The sequence below is a fragment of the Electrona antarctica genome (genome assembly GCF_951216825.1).
Source record: "Electrona antarctica genome assembly, chromosome: 1".
In the NCBI taxonomy this organism is placed as follows: domain Eukaryota; kingdom Metazoa; phylum Chordata; class Actinopteri; order Myctophiformes; family Myctophidae; genus Electrona; species Electrona antarctica.
The window spans coordinates 31,279,220-31,294,371 of NC_136806.1; the positions used below are offsets into that span (position 1 = coordinate 31,279,220).

Consider the following 15,152-nt stretch of genomic DNA (forward strand, 5'->3'; position numbering starts at 1 on the left):
CCATGACCACTGTATTATATTCGGGCAGAAACCTCTCCATATCTCATCTTTTTGTTTTTTGGCTTGCCCATCTAGCTCACAACAAATGTGATTTTAGATTGCCATTTAAAGCTAGTTTGCGGTATGTATCTGTAGGATTTATAAATATTTAAAGGTTTCATGACATTTATTTACATTTATTTTTATGACCTCAATTACACCCACACAACCTGAACCTTCATTGGATTTTCTGTGGTTTTCTCTGTGTGTTCTGAAGCCTTTTTAGCTGCAATGGAAAGGCAAAATCCCTCAACTGTAACATCTGCTGGCAAATTATTATGTCATATATGGGATTTGTGGACTATTACATCACAGTCCACAAGCAAATCAGATAACTTGTTTGAGCCAGAAAACCCCAGACCACAGAAAATCTACTGAATGTTAAAGGTTCAGGTTTTTTCGGTGCAATTGAGGTAAAAAAAATATATATAAAAAAACTAAAAAAAACAATGTATGCATCTGTAGGATCTATAACTATTTAACAAGAGTGTGCGACTAAATACCTACACTGGATCAATTGGGACACCATTGGTTATTTCATTGGAAATCTAAAGTTTATGATACTGTATGTACTGTACCACACAGTCACAAGCATACAAACACTTGAGGGATTACAGTGGATTGTGCTCACGGCGGTCCCTTTGTACATTACACTGTGGCCGGATTGTGGGTTGCCAAACAAACTGTGACCCTTTCAAAGCCAGTGAGAAGCTTGTTTTTGTTTTTCTTGTGTCTTGGCTTTTCTCACACTCGCACACATGCACTGGATTAAAGTTGGAGAATTTTTGTTTTTGAATAAATCAATGCATATACAGTATCTATCTCAGATGATAAATGGTGGAGTTTTCTTACATATGGTTACAATATCAACAGAAAAGCACAAAGAACTGAGATGGAGAAAAACACATGTGGAATTCTTTTGCCATACCACAAGATGTTAACATCCTTAATAGATGGGCCGACTCTGGATCTTGGAGGTAGCAACGGACAGAGAAAACAATCCAAATGGCTATAAAGGGGGCAGTTTGGTTTGGCAATCTGCTAAAGTCAATGTACTTTAAATCAATTCTTGTCAAGAGAGAACTCAGGCAAAAAGTTTCCTCAAACTATTTCTCAAACATGAAATGCCATTCATTTACACAAGAAATACTTAGACACCATTCTGTCAATAATCGATTACTTTGTCAGTGGTCGCTTTCGAGGATTGGTCCTTGTGCCTGGTGCTGAGAAACAGTATCGCCTGTTCCATTCTGAGTCCTGTGGATATATATAGTCCTTGGAAAGCTCCTTTGGTGTGGCCAGCCTTTCGATGCGAGGAGATGCTGTGGCTCTCTTTGCTCCCCTTGAAACCTGTTTTGATTACATGGAATGTTTTGGTAGCTTAGAAATGTGATGCCTTTACAGTTACAGTGATTGTAATTTCGCCAAATTTGAGTCTTAAACGGGGTTGAGGGGGTTCCAATAGAAACTGCCTTTTACCTCAGCTATAAATCTAGTCTTGTATTGGAATAGGTCTTATAATACTGTCACAGAATGTTTGGACAGTAGTTATATCAATGGTTACGTTACATGCTACAATGTTGGAGTGGATAATGAGTGGATAATAATATTGTCACCCCTTCTATACAATAATATCACCCCTTCTCAACAAAAAATAAAAGCTGTCTAATGTCTATACAGTACAGTGCACAGTGCACATCAAGGCAGTATCAACCAAGTATTGAGCCGACTACACGCTCATGACGTGTTGTGAGCTTGTATACCGGCTATGTTCACAGATTGTTCACCCCAGAATAGGGACGTGAGTCAGTAGTGATGTGCGGGCCGGCCCGTTATCCACAGGTCCCACTGGTTGACCTGGCTGACCTATTATTTAGCAGGATATCATTACTGTAGGCTACTACAATATGGAAACAAATGGCATTGAACATGAACTTGGATTTTAGACCTGCGATGCTTCCGTAAATGCCCATAGCTTGGCCTAACAACAATCGGAACATTATGAACGAAATGCTGCACAGATGTAAATTGATGGGAAAATGACCCAGTCCCACCTCCCCCCTCTCTCACTCTCTGCTCGCTCTCTCTCTCGAAAGCAATTGAATGGACTGCTGGGTGTTGAAAAGCCAGGCGTTAGGATACTTTGTTTTTGCGCGTTGCGATTAATATATTGTTTTGCGGGCGGGTTGGCTCCCATGGCGGGACGTGCGGGTTATGAAAAGAAGCCGGCCCGCGCATCACTATACTAGCTAGGGTTCATGATAGAGTTCTAATGAACCTCATCACTATACTAGCTAGGGTTCATGATAGAGTTCTAATGAACCTCATCACTATACTAGCTAGGGTTCATGATAGAGTTCTAATGAACCTCATCACTATACTAGCTAGGGTTCATGATAGAGTTCTAATGAACCTCAGCACTGCAGTGAGCAATGGCATAAAACAATACCTAACAAAATCAGCTAGCGTTTGTTGAAAAATAAAACTTGAAAACATTTAATTATATGGTACTCTGTGTTCTTACAGTTAATATGGATTCCTCTGGGCGTCCCAGCTTGTAGCAGACGTTGCTTTCCTTCAGTTTGGGCAGAGATAGTTGCTTCAATCTTGGAGAGGCGCGGACGTCTCTGGAAGCACCATCAATAAACATCTCCACATTCTGAGAGACACAAAAGGTATTTATGAAGGTATTTATAGGTTATAATTCACATGGCTTTTGGATCAGAGGTTTAATAGTCCCAAAAGCAGGTCAGCCCTATGTTCTCTAAGCCCTACAGCCCCCCTTCTACCCCATGTTCCCTCAACGCCTAGGAATGTTGTATCTATCCAAAATAAATACAACCCTATATTAACTCATTAATTTTAGGGTTAGGGTTCCAAATTAGGCCATAATTATAAAGCACACACCTTAAGACTTTATTGGTGACACGATGCTAACTTTATTACCAGTTTTCAGTTAATTTCGTAATTTTTCAAAACTAAATTAACTACAGCTGGGGTAGTCAAAGTCCAAGACAGTGGGCCTCCCTTAAGCCAATGGTCAGATCCGCTTTCTATGACATGAATAATTAATATGAGATGTTTATATGTGTATTTAAAAGGCAACCATGACATTGATTGTGTATAGTCTGAAGACTCACCTCTTCAGACTCCACCTGAAACCATAGCACTTGCCAGAGTACTTGCCCTAGCCTTGCAGGCTTAATCCAAAGGCTAAAATGTAATTTAGAGATAGCATGTTTATGTACAGATGCAAGGTCATTTGTAGACCTGGCATCCTATATAGTGTTTGTTCAATGTACATAACAGATTTTATGATCCGATTTACCTATAAACTTGAATGACTATTTACTATTTCTATGCATTTGATGTATTACCTCGTGCTTTCCTTGCTTACCATAAATCACTGGATTCAATTGTAATTGTAATGACAATTCGATACCTTTTGATGCCCATTATCAGTATTGCTGATCCCCCCCCCCCCCCCCCCAAATCGATAATTTTATTTTTCATAATAGATCAAAATCAATTAGTTTTATTAACTGTTACACCCTGTGAACTGAAATGTGAGCCAGCCTTCGTGCCAGTCACTGACCTCCCTGCCGCTGTTCCAGTCTGGATGGGTGGATTTGGGGTTGGAGAGCTGGAGGAGACGTTTTGTGATGATGATCTTTGCACTTTTTACCCTGGGGTCAACGTGCCAGACAGGACAGTTATACTCACACTCAGGGGTATGAGGGGCCCTGTGGGAACATCACCACACACAATGGATAAACCAGTGGTTCCCAAAGTGGGGTCCGGGGATCCCCAGGGTCCTTGAGGGAGTTCCAGGGGGTCCCCACTCAGCTAAATGATAGTTAGGAACCAAATGGACTCTTATGGGTCTGTAACTCTGAGAGTGTACAAATGGAACCAAATGGACCTGTTAGGGTCCATTTGGTTCCATTTGTTCCATTCTCTGAGTTAAATTAACATTGATTTTACAATGGTCCGTAGCCTAATTAATGTCAAACTGGGGGGTCCTTGAAATGAAACAGGTTGAGAATCACTGCTAGAGCCGTTAAATCTTCTCTTATGAGGGTCCCTGGCATATCTCTTCAAATGGAGGTCCGTGGGCTAATTAGTGTCATTTTGGGGATCCTTGAAAACGTTTGGGAACCACTGGAATAAACAACTTGCATGAAAAATAAATACAAAATACCAGTATTTGACCATAGCATATAGTCTTTGCCCCAGTAACAGCTTAGCGACTATTCTATCTTAAAGCATGTTCTCTTATATATATTTTGAATATATCAACCAATCAATGTGAAACTAATTCCTATTTTATACTTGCGTCAGGCAAACTTCGACACATCGTGATCTTGTAAATCCTAAAAAGGGTATCTTTGAAAAAAAGAAGAGGACCCGCACACTGTCAAACACTTTTTTTTGCTCTTTATTAGGTCGACGTTTCGGTCGCTTAGACCTTCATCAGGACAGACGGATAAAGATCTTGTAAATCTACCATTTTTGCAATTTCAGAAAATCCCCATTCTTCAGCAGCATGCTGGTGTTTACTGAATTACAAAATATCATATCCATTCTTTTGTATTCAACGTGCAGCTCTTAAATGCTTCTCCGAGGCTAAAAACATGTGCTGTTGATGCCTCTGTTTTGTCGATTTATAAAAAGACTTCCGCGGCTGTCTGCGTTGGGACAATAAGCTCCATTGTCTCCGGTTCTCTCTCTCCCACAGAGCTCTACTGAAATAACAGATGTCAAAATCTTGGATCCCTACTGGCCTGAGATGCTAATTTTAGACCCTGATCTCTAGTGAGCATGTTGCTTTCTCATCATTTTGTAATGTTCATTTTCTTTGATAGGGTAGGGTAGAGAGAAGAGAACACAGGACATACTATAGGTCCAAAGTCTAAACATGATGTATGTTAGTAGAGGGCCATTCTCATACGCAGCATTTTCACCAAGTTCCAGTTCGGTTGAAGTTTTGGTTAAAAGAAACGATGGCAAAACAAAACAAAAAAACATCATGTTATCGACACTGAATGATGAATCTGCCTCCTTGGTTCGAGCAGATGTTCTGTTTTCATTTATCAACCGTCTCCTCAAGGATCTTCAAAGTTTGATCTCATCTTGCTGAGGTCTAATTCTGCTCAACTTCAACTGTACTGAGCATTGAGTATTGATTTTGGCGGCAAATTTCGATTTGAGTTCAGTCATAGTCTTTTGAATAAGATTTAATTCAGCTTTAGTCATATTTTAGTCATCTGAAATGCTTTAGTGTTAGTCTAGTTTTAGTTGACTAAATGTCATGCGATTTTAGTCGACTAAATCTACAGTTGTTTTGTCAACAAATGCATTTTTGCAGGCATTGATGCCATCATAATGGCTGATTTTACGCAATCTCAGCATACAACCAAGTGTAAGATGACTTGTGTCTTTTACTTATACTGGATCTCTTGTCCACTAGTCCTTTCCTAACTTTTATTTGTTTACGGAATTGTCAATATATTTAGTCTTAGTCATCATAGCTTAGTTTTCATTTAGTTTCCATTCAGTTTGTCAGTGAAAAAAAAGGTAGTCGAACATTTTTCGTCATAGTTTGTCGACAAAATCAACACTGGTACTGTGTCATTCGAGTTTGTCTCTTACGTTAGGTCGTGGGAGTCTCGTCCACTGCGCTGTCGTCCTCTGGGTGTTGACAGGCGGACAATGTGCTCAGAGCAGGACGCCTTAGAGGAAGGACGCAAGAAGCTCTTCCTGGAGAAGCTGGTCAACTCCTTCCTATAGGAAAACAGGAACACATTACCAAAGCCATTATGGATGCATGCATCTGCAAGGATGTGAGTGCACGCAAGACGTTGTGTGCAGGTTAAGAGAAAATGAGTATTTGAGTATTTATGTATGTATGTATGTATGTATGTATGTATGTGTATGTGTGTGTGTATGCGCAAATGTCTGTCAGTACTGTATATTTGTGGCCTGTGTGCGGTTGCGCACACAACTGCACGTGTATGCATGCACGTGCATAAGGGGCTGTATCTGTGTGCAAGTGTGTAAGACAGAGACAGTGTGTGTGTGTGAGAGAGAGTGTGTGTGTGTACTTTGGGACAAAAGGATATCTCGTGCCTAAATGGGGGACACCGTGAACAACGGTTACATTTGTGTTGATGGCTGGTGACAGGAATTAGACTGGTAAGCATCTAGACCCAGAATGTCATTGAACAGTCAGATGCTAAACTTATTGGATGATACACTTTCTAGGCTTCTAAACGTACCTTCAGTTTATTTGTGTGCAGGACCCAGGTGGACCGAATCAATATCCTTCCTTGTTCATTGTGAGCTTTTTTTTTCTTTTTTGCTTGACTTGTGATGAACTCGAGACTCTGACAATGTGCTTCGACGAAGCACTGAATGAGGCGGGCAGCTTGTGCATGCTGACAGGTGACTGCTGTCATTTGCAATTGAATCCAAGTATCATTCCACCAGTGAGGCCCATGCTTCCTGTGAGGGTCTGAGATTGAATTACACTGTGTGTTACTGTGTGTTACTGTGCATCCGCAGAGCTTTTTAACATGATAGCTGAAGGAAAACAAGACAGCGGGTCCAATAACGACACGACTCCCGTGTGGATCTCCAACTCCATGACGTCAGCTATTTAGCCATGATGTATGACTCCATATTTTGGCGAGAATAAATCCCAATCTGACGCCCATTGACTTCCATTATACATTTAACGTTACTTCCTTGGTCTACTGGCACCTTGCACAAGAAATATGGCAGCTTGCGAGATTAGCCACGAAGACACACACACCCCCCTCTAGAAGTCTCAGGAACTGTAAACATCATCAGAACATTGAACTGACACAGACAACTCTAATGGGGCATTCACCTCTGATTAGGAACATCCATTGGCAGCTGGCCTGAACATCACTCTCTCCAGTTCTTATTTCCTGTGCTACTTAAGCGTCTCTCATGTCGGCTCGGTGCCAAAATGCAATCAAAAGGGGGCGAGGCTTCAAAAGTCATTAACCTCAGAATTTGCAAACATTTCCACTCGATATGGTGGAACACAAAGGGGACAAACACAGAACCCAAGGCATTAACACTGATAGCACTCTGCTCCAAACAGCCAGCTCATGGTTTTTTGATCGTCATAAATAATTGGTTGCAGTTGGGAGGATTAGGGGTACAATTACCTCAAGGGGTCGTCCCATGCTGAGAAGTCTCTTTTGGGCCTGGCCAGGTATTGGATTCTGTCGGTTGGAACGGTTCCCAGCGCCGAGGCAGAGAGAGGCCATATTGGCTCCTGGTTGCCCCAGTTTATCTTCTCACTAACAATGAGACAGATAATGGGAGATTTAAAATAGAAAAGTGCACTCCTTGGAGCGCATATCGCCGGCATATTGCCTACCCAGGGCTGTCAGGACACAGGGAATGAGGCCGATGTAGGCCGCTCAACATTTGAGACATTTGTGTATGATTTGACCGGTGTGGTGATGCGACATTTGTTGTAAGGAATGGGCTTGTTGTAAGGGTATGAAATATCAAATTCCTGTGTGGTGGTTATTGTCACGAGACTATTTGCTCCTAATTTGGTGGGGAAAGAAATCACGTTTCGGCAAAGGTGATTATTTGTAACATTTATGGGTGTTAAGTGCAATCGCTTTTGGCTCTGCGTTAGGAGGCCCCTAAATGTGAGATTCAGATTTGGAGTACTGTTAAAGGTATGTCATTCTGCAAATCAAAGAAATATATCATCTTGTTTGAATGCTGCACTCTCGAAATTCATGATTAGAATCCAGGATGCAGGAATAATGTGTTTAATGTAAGATGTAGCTGGGGAGCCACAGGCCCAAAAGCTCAACGGTTAACGATTAACCTGTGATGTCATGACATACTTTTTATTTGTGTTTTTTCTATTCACTTGGTCATTAAGGTCAACAGAATGAGAGGTCTGCTCTGCCGGAAACATCGCAAAAAAAAGTTATGGCCATTTCTGTATACCCCACCATAGACAACCTATGTAAGGCAAAATGTCATCATACTTTAAGGGGTTTCATGATTCTGAATCCATTCCAAGCCTTAGTTTTACATGAAAAACACTCCTTGGCCTAAAAACGGCCATAGCCGTCATCACAAATGTGATAAGGTGGGTAAGTGGATATGGCCGAATTTAGGCCAAGGAGTGTTTTTTGTGCAAAACTAATGCTTGGAATGGATTCAGAATCATGAAAACCCCCTAGTTTGACGGCTATTAGGCTCTTAGTCACTTGACATTCAGATCTTCGTGACCTGTAAGGTGGTTGCACCACCTCACACTAAGCTAGAACTGGGCTAAGTTTGAACTTAGTGTGAGGTGGTGCAACTGGCTCTGGAATGGACCGTTATTGTGTTGTGATTGAAACAAGTCAATAAAAGTTGATGCATGTTGAAACGAAAGGCAGTGAACTACACAACATTAATACTGTTCACAAGAGCTGTTCTCTAGTCTAGTCTAAAAAATCAATGCAATAGTTTCTTTCACAGTTGTTAATTGTGGCATAACAGTCCATTTGGACTGAGATGAAGCACAGTTGCATGTACATTTAAGATACTCACCAGGGTGTTGTAGCCCATACCGTTTTTGAGACTTTGTGTTGAGCGAGCTCCAGGATTCTACAATATGCATAAAACATGCAAAGGTGTTAAATACTTAAATAATAAATAAAGTTTAAAAAAAAAACAATATTCCAACATTGAGTGAAGTTGTTTTAGATTTTCGTCTTTTTGAGCAGTGACTCCGCTCCATTACGGAGCTATGTGTGTCCGTATGTCATATGTCCAAGCACAGAAAGCTGCACAACCTAAAGTGGCCAGTAGAGTACAGCAGAGTAAATTGGCAGAGTACACTACATTAGAGAGCACAGTGCACTACAATACAGTATACAGAGCACAGTACAGTACAGTTACTGTAACAATAAATGTATAGTTGCACCGCTCACTTCACACAGGTGTGATTTTTCAATTGTTACGCTGTAGTGTCAGAACTAATATAAAAACGTCCAACATTAACCCATCACTTATATGAAAAGGAGACATTGGTTCTATTTGTGTTGTATTAATCACTTTATACAATTTATATCAGCTGGTGGTCACGTCGTATCCACAGACTCTTCTACTGCAAAAGCGACTAGGCTTTCTTTCTGCAACTGTCAAATGGTCTTCTACATGTATTCTAATAAAATAACAATTTCGTGGCATGTCACCCTAGACATAATTTGGCTGTTGGGGAAAACTAATTGGGGAACCCTGCAACAGAGAATCATTCAATTTGGGCTGTGGGGGTGCTTAATGTCTGATTTAACATATACTTGCTTGGTTTCTCCCGATAAATCATGACACAACCTTTTTTTATATTTGTTAATAGCATAACAAATTAGGCCAATCTCTAAGTCGAAACATGAAAAAAAAGAAGAAATACCTTGACTATCGACTAAGAGATTGGTAGCCGACTAAGACTCATTCCGATCGATTATTCAACTAATCGAGGTCAGCCCTATATAATAGTGAGGCAGTTTCATCTGTCTGAGAAAACAAGGAATTCATAAAGAAAGTGTGTACCTTTTGGATGGGGAAAATCCAGACTGACATCCTACAAGAAAAAAAAAAACCATACAAACATGTTAACAGCATTAGTAAAACATGGCCTATTAACGCGTTTCCAAGTGGATTGCTCTTCTAGACAGCGCACCCTATAGGATCCATGGCAAAACAAAAAGCAAAAAAAACACACAACAAAACAAACAATAAAAAACGCTAGGAAACATACCTGTATTTCCAGAGAGCATCTTTCCACTAAGTTGCAAGAGAAGTCAGCTTGGAGGCGTCTGCTTGTCAACTAGTGTGTGTTGCAGTGTTGCTGTAGTGCCAGGAGACAGAGTCCCTAGCAACCAGTCCTCTTCTCTAGCGTGGCAGTACGTGGGATGAAACTGGAGTCTGTCCATCTCATGTCTGAAGACTTTCGATACAGGATGTTGAACGGAAGGTGATATGTTGAGGTCAATGGTGGACAGGACAAACTGTTGCCTGTGTATCAATGGTGAACTGCTGTGTTTGGCTAAAAAACTAAAATGTGCTTTGATATGACGACAACACATTAGGAATTGTTAAGATAAATTAAAGACAAGTAAAGGAATAAACCTCCTACCAAATAGATGAAAGTTAGACTGGTACAGTTACAGCGTAGTCCTAATAGTTATGCAGGACACATTTCACATTGTTAAAAAAATAAAGTGACAAAAAAAATAAAGTGACAAAGGTCAAGACTAAAATTATTATAATTGACAAATCATTAAAAAAGGGGGAAATAAATCATCCTATACCGTTTCGTCAGAAATAATACTGCCCAAAAGATATACCAAAAGAAAACAAAACTTGACTTCTGTGTTGCCAAAATGCCAGAATTGGTGGTGGTCGTGGACCAGCCACGAGTATACAATATACTGTACTATATATTCTCTTAAAAAATAAAATATATCTAACGATGGCAAAAGCATTACAGTGAAATCCCAATCATACTATAGTCAATAGTCAATTTCATTGATCTGTACTTGCACATGGCCATTGGCATTTAGGGAGTGAGTGAGGAAGCCGATTCACCATTGTTCCCAAATTTAGCGGTTTATTAGCATTTCTGTGAACTCAAGACTGCTGTGCGCGGAGCCCTGGGGAATGAATCAGAGGAGCAGTGATATACAGTGTACACACATCACCAGAGAGAACAGCAGCAGAGAGAGATAACGGCTCAACAGTGCAAAGTTATAAAAGAAAGTACGACCTGGGGCCGAATCTACAAATTGCCTTCTATACCAGTAGTTCACACAAACAAGATTGTTCAAAAATAGCAGATGTGCTGCGAGCTTGTTCATCTGCTATCTTTGAATAACCAAAGTCTATAGGCAACAAAGTCTTATGCACACCTGTATGCTCTGAGGCAGATGCGTAGGCAGGGCTCAATGTATTCAGAAGTTCGTATTGCAAGTGCAGACGGTGTGCAGGTCTTTGTGCACTTTTCTGAATAACCAAAATCTAAAATGAAACCCTGTTTTAATGGGTTAAACTCATGCAAGGCTGGGCTACACAAACAGCATGTACTGTATGTGTGTGGTCAATAAAGCATAAAAAACTGTTGATACAAAACTGTCTTATTATATTTTGTCAAGTGATAGGTTTAAAGTATAAATTAGCCATATACACCTCACAGGATATATCATATTAACATTTAACAATGAGCAACACTACTACAAAGTGCAAAATTATTTATTCTAGTTTAGTCTTCCGCTCTAGTAAGCCAATCTGTATATTCTTTATGTTTGTTCAGACGTTGGAAAGCGTTGGAAAGCTGAGAGGGGACAGTGTCGAGGAGAAAGGCACATGACAGATGGGATTCAAACCTAGGTCAGCTACAGACACACGTGAGCCTAGAGTCAAGTCACTTAAACACCATCACCGCCTCAACGGACATGAATGTGTGTCCCTTTCCTATATGAGTATTAACTTACCCTCTATAACAACTCAATCTGCAGGTGCTCTCTGTTGATGGATACAGCATTGGATCCATCTATACAGGTATACTATAGGGACCACATCCGTTCCAACTCACCTATACCTTTTCAGGGATGAGACATGGAAGCTCACAGTAAACTAGGAAAGGATCTACCCCTGCTACAAATTAACTGGGATAGCACGTAAACATCAAACCTGCCATCTGTCTAAATAGCATACTATCTAAATAAATTAATACTTGGCATCTGTGGACAAGCAAACAAAACACATCTAGCTAATTAAGAAATGCATATAGTTAAAAACAAGATGTGAGCTTTGTTTGAAATGGTTCTCAAACTTTTTTTTTTAACGTTATATAGTGAGGACCCCCAGCAGACCCAGCTTGATATGCTTTAGGGACCACCATTGGAACAAAATGCACCCCTTAGGGTGCATTTGGTTCCATTTGTACACTCTCAGAGTTAGACATTAAAGGGTCCATTTAGTTCCTAACTAGCAATTATTTAGCTGGGGACCACGTAGAACCCCCTTAAGGACCCATGGGGGTCTCCAGACCCCACTGGAATAGGGGACTGATACACAATTTCCTAGAATTAGTAGTCTTACAAGTAAACGTAATTTTGAGGGCCTACCATGCAACACTACACCTCTAGGCTCTCACCTAGACTTTGTACAGACTAAATTCACATGGAGCACACCAATGACCATACTTACATGCCAGCCATCTTGTATCATACTCTTCTTCATACCGAAGAGGCTGTGTGCACAATATGAGACACGTACACGTACTCCATGTCCTACTGAGCTAGGCTCCAGGGACACCTCAGCCAGGATCTATCTGCTGTAGCAGCGAGTCCTCTCCGCTCATCTCTCGGTTCTGTGGGCAGCTTTAATGTGAACAACCTTAACTACATCAAAGGGGTCTGTTTGTATGTTCTGCTCAATCAAGATGGGCCACAATTATGTATGCTGGGATACAGAAGCCCATGTTTTACGTGGACAACCAAATTTGAAAACATTGAACACATTTACCTAAATGATGATTTAGGCATGGGAAATACGGATGGAAATGAAGGGGTTGGTTGTTCTTGTAAGGCAGGGGTTGGTGAGACCATTTGATGGATTTCAACATAAAACTGAAATTTCTGAATCTGACTTAAGGTCTGACATCACCAAGCATGCAAGACAGAATTAATTAACATACTATGTTTAATAACAAATTATGAGGCACATTTTAAGGGTGCTAATTGGACAACAGATATGAATGAAAACGTTGGATGATCCAAAAATAAATTAATTTGGCAATGTTCCACACAAATGAAATCATTTTAGCCTACCTGGTATAAACAAAGAACACCATAACATATGTAACACAAATGTGTCACTTCAACTTGACCAGTGGCTGTGACAAATATGTAGCCTAGGCCCTAGTGTTTCTGAGGAACATTTTGCTATCAAGGATTGGCAAAACTAAACTAAATAAAAAATAATAAAGCATAACTAGACTTAGTTTATGGAAATTATCAACATAGCTAGTCTGGAACATAATGGTCAATCAAATTAGCCCTACTTGTTTTAAACAACACTTTGTGGAGGCTAGAATTAAGACATATATAGGATCTAACAAAACAAGATGTGTGGTCAAAACAGACACTTTGATTTCTGCAAACGGTCGGTCATGTCTTTTTCTTAACCTTCCTCATCATCAGCACTTGAAACGTGGTAGCTCTTAATCTTGCGGTTGAGTTCAGCCTTGGCCATCACCGGGGCACTCAGCATCCAATGATACAGGTTGCTATCCTTCTTTTGCTTGCCCAGTTTCTCAAAGGTTCGTGCTCGGAGTGAAGGGGGCCTCGGCCTCCTCGGCTGCCTCTTCGGCGCAGATGTGGTCGCATCGTCGTCGTCATCCACCTCGTCCACAGTCCCCAGAGCCAGACTCGCCGCCTGCTGGCGTCGACGTTTCCAGTCGTAGACGCGCTGGGAGGTGGTCACATCTCGGTAGGTGCGGTAGCCCTTCGTCTTGATGGAGGCCACACGCTGGGCCCTCGCACTGCTCTCCTCCGCATCGGTCTTGTTACCGCCGGTGTCGGACGCCGCGACATCACGCTGATCCCGGGAGTCCCTGGAGAACGTCTCCGTTTGCCAGGAGCTAAACTCCTCGACGCAGCCGTGTAGTCGAGCAGGCAGGTCGCCCCGGGCCATGGCGAGGTGCATGCCGTTCTCCTTCACGACGAGGCCCGCCTTCTTCATCTTCTCGTAGTGGCCCTGCACGTTGGCGACCTCCTCGAGCATCTCCCTGGAGACGAGCTCCTGGACCCTGGCGGTCCTGCACATGAACTCGGCGCACATCGGTTCCCTCTTCTCTCTCAGAAAGCGTCGGAAGCTGAGGAAGTGCGGCATGACCGCGTAGTGGACGGCGTTGACGGCGTGGAGCTTCTGCAGGACGTACGCGACGTCGTAGTGCGCGGCGTCCACGGAGTCCCGGAGGAAGCTCTGGACGTGGTGCCAGTCCTTCAGCGCCAGCCTGATCTTCACGGGCGGCACGGCCAGCTGCGTGTGGTAGAAGGCGTGCATCAGGTACAGGCCGCCCACGCGGATCTGGTAGCTGTACGGAGGGAGGAAGTACTTGACGGCGGTGGCCAGCGCCACGCGGCAGAACCGCTTCAGTTCGTTCATGGCGTGGATTCCCACGAACACGCCCGAGAAGCCCATGTCCCTCCAGATGGCGGAGAACACCTCGTAGCGCACCGACTCAGCCTGCTGGAAACGACCCAGCAGCTCCTCCACGTCCTCCGTCAGAGGCTGCCAGAAGAAGTCCGTGTAGATGGCCGGTGGAGGCACCATGATTTCACCTTGTTTACCAAACCAAGAGCAGAGAGCTGTTGTTGGGTGAAATAAGCCCTTAGCGGAAGTTAGCGCCTTCTTCAAACCAGACGAGAGGAGCATCTGATTGTGACCTCTGACCCGCCGCCTATATATGACGTCTTTAGAAAGGGCCCTAAAACACTTCGTTATCGATGACATTATGAAAATGTCTAACTTTTCTTGTGACCACCGCGCTCTGACTTATGGATGGTGCGTTACCCGTTCAAATCATAATGGAAATAAGGTCACACTGATGAAGGCTAGATGGCCGAAACGTTTGTCTTCGATCCATCATGCAAAAATGAAAACTAAAATGCAGTGGGTGACAGTGGGTGACAATGTTATCACACGTAAAGATGAAATGACCTACCTAGGTTCCATCCTGGAGGCTAATCTTTCCGGTGATAAAATGGCCACCAACGTAATCAAAAAAGTCAACCAAAGAACAAGATTCCTTTACAGGATCTCCTCACTGGTCAACAAAAACACCTTAAAGACATTAACAGGAGCCCTCGTACAAGGTTTCTTTGACTATGCTTACACCTCCTGTACCACAGCACCTCAAAGGCCCTTAAAACAAGGCTCCAGACTTCCCAAAACAAACTGGTCAGGCTCCTACTTGGCCTCACCCCCCGAACCCACCTCACCCCTGCCCACTTTGACAGGCTGGAATGGCTTAGGGTCGACGACAGAGTACAGCA

At 42.3% G+C, this 15,152-nt stretch overlaps 2 protein-coding genes across 2 annotated transcripts; both read right to left on the minus strand.

Moving 5' to 3' along the window:
* Nucleotides 1–509: 509 nt before the first annotated feature.
* Nucleotides 510–12,311, minus strand: spmap2l (sperm microtubule associated protein 2 like; the record flags this gene model as incomplete). Its single annotated transcript, XM_079506661.1, has 6 exons — nucleotides 510–1,389; nucleotides 2,564–2,698; nucleotides 3,635–3,782; nucleotides 5,692–5,823; nucleotides 7,239–7,373; nucleotides 12,301–12,311. The coding sequence occupies 6 exons, from the start codon at nucleotides 12,309–12,311 to the stop codon at nucleotides 1,216–1,218; spliced, it is 735 nt and encodes a 244-aa protein (XP_079362787.1). The 3' UTR covers nucleotides 510–1,215.
* Nucleotides 12,312–12,777: 466 nt separating this feature from the next.
* LOC306922912 (snRNA-activating protein complex subunit 1-like) lies at nucleotides 12,778–14,542 on the minus strand. Its single transcript, XM_079500823.1, has one exon. It carries the CDS (start codon nucleotides 14,530–14,532, stop codon nucleotides 13,276–13,278), a length of 1,257 nt encoding a protein of 418 aa, XP_079356949.1. The 5' UTR covers nucleotides 14,533–14,542; the 3' UTR covers nucleotides 12,778–13,275.
* Between the last annotated feature and the right edge of the window lie 610 nt (nucleotides 14,543–15,152).